This window comes from Tarenaya hassleriana, unplaced genomic scaffold, assembly GCF_000463585.1.
Source record: "Tarenaya hassleriana unplaced genomic scaffold, ASM46358v1 Cleome21, whole genome shotgun sequence".
In the NCBI taxonomy this organism is placed as follows: Eukaryota; Viridiplantae; Streptophyta; class Magnoliopsida; order Brassicales; family Cleomaceae; genus Tarenaya; species Tarenaya hassleriana.
In genome coordinates this window covers 1,114,610-1,120,135 of record NW_010965451.1, presented here as the reverse complement: position 1 = coordinate 1,120,135, position 5,526 = coordinate 1,114,610, and the positions used below count along the sequence as shown (strand labels likewise).

At 35.8% G+C, this 5,526-nt stretch overlaps 1 protein-coding gene across 1 annotated transcript in view; it reads right to left on the bottom strand.

Annotated features, from left to right (window-relative positions):
• LOC104814334 (CTP synthase) overlaps positions 1-2,620 on the bottom strand; it is a 5,342-nt gene extending 2,722 nt beyond the window's left edge. Inside the window, exons 1-12 of the mRNA XM_010542328.2 lie at positions 2,432-2,620; positions 1,769-1,929; positions 1,589-1,668; positions 1,407-1,493; positions 1,235-1,285; positions 958-1,075; positions 811-867; positions 645-709; positions 450-533; positions 315-365; positions 154-216; positions 14-60 (exon numbers count right to left, since the gene is read on the bottom strand). Of these exons, the coding sequence (XP_010540630.1) occupies positions 14-60; positions 154-216; positions 315-365; positions 450-533; positions 645-709; positions 811-867; positions 958-1,075; positions 1,235-1,285; positions 1,407-1,493; positions 1,589-1,668; positions 1,769-1,886 (821 nt within the window). The 5' untranslated portion in view covers positions 1,887-1,929; positions 2,432-2,620. The remainder of the gene's footprint in view (positions 1-13; positions 61-153; positions 217-314; positions 366-449; positions 534-644; positions 710-810; positions 868-957; positions 1,076-1,234; positions 1,286-1,406; positions 1,494-1,588; positions 1,669-1,768; positions 1,930-2,431) is intronic.
• Between the last annotated feature and the right edge of the window lie 2,906 nt (positions 2,621-5,526).

The following is a 5,526-nucleotide window of genomic DNA, read 5'->3' as shown; positions in this document are numbered from 1 at the left end:
CAGGAATGCATACCCAGCAAGGTTAAGCACTTTTGAGAGTGCCTCATGAGCCTTCTGTTCCTGTTCAGGGGAAGATTCAAACACATTGATGTAATGGTTCTGATGATAGGTTGTGTAATGGAGAGAGGATTATGAATATTTTGTGAATGGTACCTTTAGCAACAAAGGGATATGCCAAATGTTGGGAACATCATAGAGAGTGAAGATATTCTGAGTCTGAAACAAGAACACACCTATAAGTAAAAAAAACAAGATTTGAAAGTAAAGAACCAAACAATTAAGGGAGGTGAAAAGAGATTATTTTCGAGCCATACCGGACAATGGCAAAACTGAGATAGTTTGGCTTTCACATTCTCGTCGAGTGCCTAATGAAGAAAAGATCGGTTTAGCATCAGACCCGGGAGAGAACATACAAGAGTTGAAGCCGAGAAAGTAAGAAGGAAGTGAACCTTGGTACTCCGACAAGCCAAGATATTCGGTGTCAAACCCAATCCACGTAGCCCACGAACACTATGCTGAGTAGGTTTCGTTTTCTGAAAGAATGAAATGGATTTAGCTAATTTAAAAGGAAGACAAGCTGATCAAATCAAGTGTATAGACACACGTAAAAAATCCCACCAGAACTTGTTTTCTTGGAAATGTACCTGTTCACCGACAACATTGAGCACAGGCACGAGACTGACGTGGATCAAACAAAAGTTTCCAGGGCCTGAAGTTAAACCGCCAACAAAGAGCGAGCAGTTAATAGCATATCCCAAAAGTGAAGAAACCCTTTTGTTTTTCCTTCTTTCTCTTGCTCTTTTTTCTTACCTACACGGTAGGAGAATTGGCCAAGGGCCTCGATAAAGGGCATGGACTCGATATCTCCTGCAAACACAAGACTCTGAGATGAGATAGCGGGAAAAATAAAGACCGAGGACACATCAATGTCGTTGTAGAGTTTTCTTTCTTATGTACCGATAGTTCCGCCCAACTCGATGACACACACATCGGCAGGACCTTCCTCGCCGTCCACGGGAATCTTTGCAACCCTCTCAATCCATTCTTGGATTGCATCAGTGATGTGAGGAACAACCTAATTGATGCAACCAACTTATTATTATTATTATTATTGTAATTATTACAAGCGATTAAGACCAAAAGATTAATTTAAAGTGGTCTTTCAAGCTTATGCAGCACTGACTCAGCACCAAAAATGTGAAAAAGACCATAAGGTACGACACTTCCTTCCTACCTGAACAGTCTTTCCCAAATAATCTCCTTTCCTCTCTTTATCAAGAACGTACTGTGACAACAAAGAAGAGAGATTCAGTGAGTTGGTGTATGGCTAATATACCTAACAACTTGCAGGTAGCTGAGATCTAGATTATCCAAGAACACCCGAGCAGTGAATTCAACTGACTTGCCTGGTAAATCTTCCCGGTGGTAATATTGTTATCGCGGGTCAGTTTGATATCTAGAAACCTCTCGTAGTTTCCGAGATCAAGATCCACCTTACAATAAACACAAACCCATCAAGATCTTTGAGCTGAATCTTTCCAAAACCAGACAGGGAAAAAAAAGAAGTTTAAGATTTCTCTAAAAGTACCTCACCACCATCGTCCAAGACAAACACTTCACCATGCTCGAAAGGGGACATGGTTCCAGCATCTGTGTTCAGATAAGGATCTGGAAGCGGGAGTTCATTCAAAAAAAAATACAAGATTTTGAGTGATTGTAAGTAAAGCCAAGATGAAAACAAAAGGGAAAAAAAGGAAGAAAAATATACCGATTTTGATGGAAGTAACGCGAAGACCACAGGCCTTAAGAAGGACTCCGATACTGCTTGCGGTCACTCCTTTGCCCAATCCACTCACTACACCTCCCGTTACAAGCACGTACTTCATCTTCCTTGTTCCCAAGTTTAGACCTTTTCTTATTCAAATAATCCTGCAACACAAAAATAACTGACCCATATGCTCAAAAGAGTAACTTGAAGTACGGACAGAAAGAAGCAGTAGAATGGCATAAACAGAGCAGAAACAAGAAACCAGAAGCCTAAGCAGAAGACTTGAGATGGAAGTATTGACATTGAGTGTCTTAAATTACAGATGAAGGGGAAATTCCGAGGACCGGAGACTCGAGACCAGAAGTGTAATCAGAAGCTTGGGAGTGAAACAATCAGCATCAGATATTTGCAGATTTTGGATCAATATCTCCTTCCCGAAGCAACAACACAAACGCAAAAGCAAAAAACGGCACCATAGCAAGAGAAAAGCACAAACTACACTGAGAACGAGCGAGAGCTCCGCCATTTTTTTGCCCTCAGGAAAACCCAACAAGCAGATTCAGAAGAAGCAGAAGAGTTTTTTTTTTTTTTTTTGGTTTGAAGAAGAAGAAGAGTTGTAGAGACGGAGACAGAGAAGAGAGCAGGCGAAACGCGACGCAGTACCTGGTAGAAACCGGCGATTGCGTTTCCCCGGAATCTTCGATCTCAAAACCTGGTTTCTGGGTTTTGGATAAGGGAAGCGAAAAGAGCGTGAAAGCGACTGGAAGAGGGAAAATTTCTCTGAGCGAAACGAGAGAGAGAGAGAGAGAGAGAGAGAGAGAGAGAGAGAGAGGGAGGGAGAAGGGTTTTAGGTTCACGCCATCCGCGGCTGGGCTTTTATATAAAAGAAGCAGTAAGCTTCTCCCTCCCCCCAACAAAAACCCAATAAAACCTCCACCTATATTATTTTATATTTTCAAAGAAATCATAAAATACGGTCGTATCCTTTTATATATATAGTTTACACTCATACATTATTAAGAAGAAGAAAAAAAGAGTACATAACATTACTATAAGGGCACTGTTGTACGAGCACACAGGAATATTTAAATATTTGGATGAGCAGAAACAAAAGGTTTTTTAATTTATTTACTCTGAAATTCAATTTTTTATTGATAAAAAAAATGCTAAAATTTTGGATGTTTTTCTTTTCTTTTTTTTTTTTTGTAATTTTTCCAGATAATTAAGATTACGTGAACAAATAATTAAGATTACGATGCCGACCCATATTTATGTAAATTCTTTAGAAAACGTGATTTTCCTAATTCTATCAAAGACAACAAAAAAATGTAGTGAAATTTCGTATTTCAGTTTAAATAACATATTTAAAAATATGATATGATATAATTACTCGAGGTAGAATATCATTAGAGAATCTTTATGATATTTTATTTAATAAAATGAATATTTGAAACGTAGATATAAAATCAAATATAAATATTATGTAATATATCGTAATCTTTTTTAATATTTTATAGTAAGAATGAAATTTGAAAAAATTGTTATAATTGAAACTAGAATATAGGTTAATGATAAAATATTATTGAGAAAGTTTAATGAAGAAACTAGGTAAATTAGAACTTAAGTCGAAAAGGTTTTGTTTAGGGGTCATTATTAAAAAAATATCAATATTTATGGGTTATTAGTTGAATGATATCGTTATTAATATAATGGGAGGTGTATGGATTGTGGGATGAGTGAAATCCATTAACCCACCGTTAATTTTTTAGATATCATAATCGAAATAGAATCTCAATGATTAATTTAAATCCATGAAGATGAAAAAGTATGAGTTTATTGACATTTTTTTATTAATTTACTATATCTTCAAGTTTTTTTTTGGTAAGGGAAGAAACGAATATGATCCTTTGGTCTAAAGTAAATCCATCGGTCTCACACAATAACAATAACCTGTAAATCACGTAAAACAGTTAAATCAACTGAAACTAATAGGTTAAGGAGAAATTCATGCTCTGAATGGTTGAATGTGTAACCTCCAACTAAAAAGCATGTGTCTCAACCAATAGAATTGAGGGCTTCCCCATCTCCGACCAAGTTAATCGGGGGATATATCTAAAATACCTTTCGGATGCTATATCTACTTCCACTACTACCCTCTAAACAAAAAATTGAAAAAAAAAGAGAGTTGAATATGCCAAAAGACAATAAAATCCTTACATATTAATCAAAAGACAAAAAAAACCCTCTATTTTTTCAATTTAAAAAATTTATATTAAAAAAAAAGTAAAGTTACGCAACCTTCTTCTTCTTCTCCCCCTCTCTCTCTCTCTAACTTTACTCTTCTTCTTCTTCTCCTCTCTCTCCTCCTAAAATTTTCTCCTCTCTCTCCTAAACTCTCACGATTTCAGCTCTCTCATTCTCTTTCAAAACTTCTAATCTTTTGCATTTTGTGCCGATTTCTCTCCAAAAAATCTATTTTCTATTTAAATCTTCGATTAGATTCAAGATTCGAAGAAAAAAACTGACGAGAGAGAAGAACATGGCTTTAAAATCATCTCGTTACTCATCTTCATCACAATCTTCGACCGAGAATGAAAACCGTATGGAGATTGTAGGGCTAGACAAAAATATGGTAGGTTAAACTTCAATTTTTTTCAGATTTGTTGGACTTTCAAATTATTGTTGTTGAATTGAAGTGTGATTTTGAGATTTGACCGATAGAAATTTGGGATTTTGGGTTTTTCAAATTTTTGGGGATTTTGACATAAAATATTGGGTTTGAAGTGAATTAATCAATTGAGTCATATGGTCATAGGGTTACAGTGTCATATAGGTCACATTGTGGTATGGTCACAGGGTCACATCTTCATATAGATTACAGGATTACAGGTCATATGGTGGTATGGTCACAAAGTCATATCTTCATATACGTCACAGGGTCACAAGTCACATGGTACCATGTCACACGGTCACATGGTACCATGGCACATGGTCACATGGATTTTGAAACATGATCCAGAATGCTAACATATATTTTTTTGTAGCGCATTGAGGAGACCATGTATGAGATACGACTCTGCGTTTTATAGAATTCGGTGACTTATATAGGAAGTAATTACATGGTTAGTGACACTATTTTCACAGAGCACATCAAGTGGTGGGAAAAATCGGGCGACTTGCCAATTTTGGGCGATCTCGGACCCTACTCCAAAGGATATATTCCATTTGGATGTGCAGAAACATCGTTGACTAACTTTTATTTCAGCTAGAAATGACTAACTTTTATTTCAGCTAATAATTTATCTCTTTTTGTTATGAACATTAAGTATAACCTTCTTTTGTTTGTTTATTAGAATACTAAGTTATAATTTTTTTATGCTTTTTGTTTATTTATATATGAAACTATTTATAGAGTCAACAGAATATAGGTTGAAAATAGTAAACAAATAGATCCCACCGAAACTCTAAATTGTCAACCGTAACTTTTCTACACACTTGGATGATACTAGACTCCACCAGAAATATTGCATGTAAAAATTTTGAAGAAAAAATTGTTAGAGAACAAAATTTGGATTTAGGTGTTCTAAACTCAAACTATTATCATGTTCACATAGTCACATGGTCGTTCGACAAAGTCTTCTAAGAATAAGAAAAAGGAAAAAGGTCTAATAAATGAAGAAGAAGTAGAAGATGGACGAGCAAAAGAAGACGAAGAACAACAAGGACAACAAGAACAACAATTATATGTGATGACAATG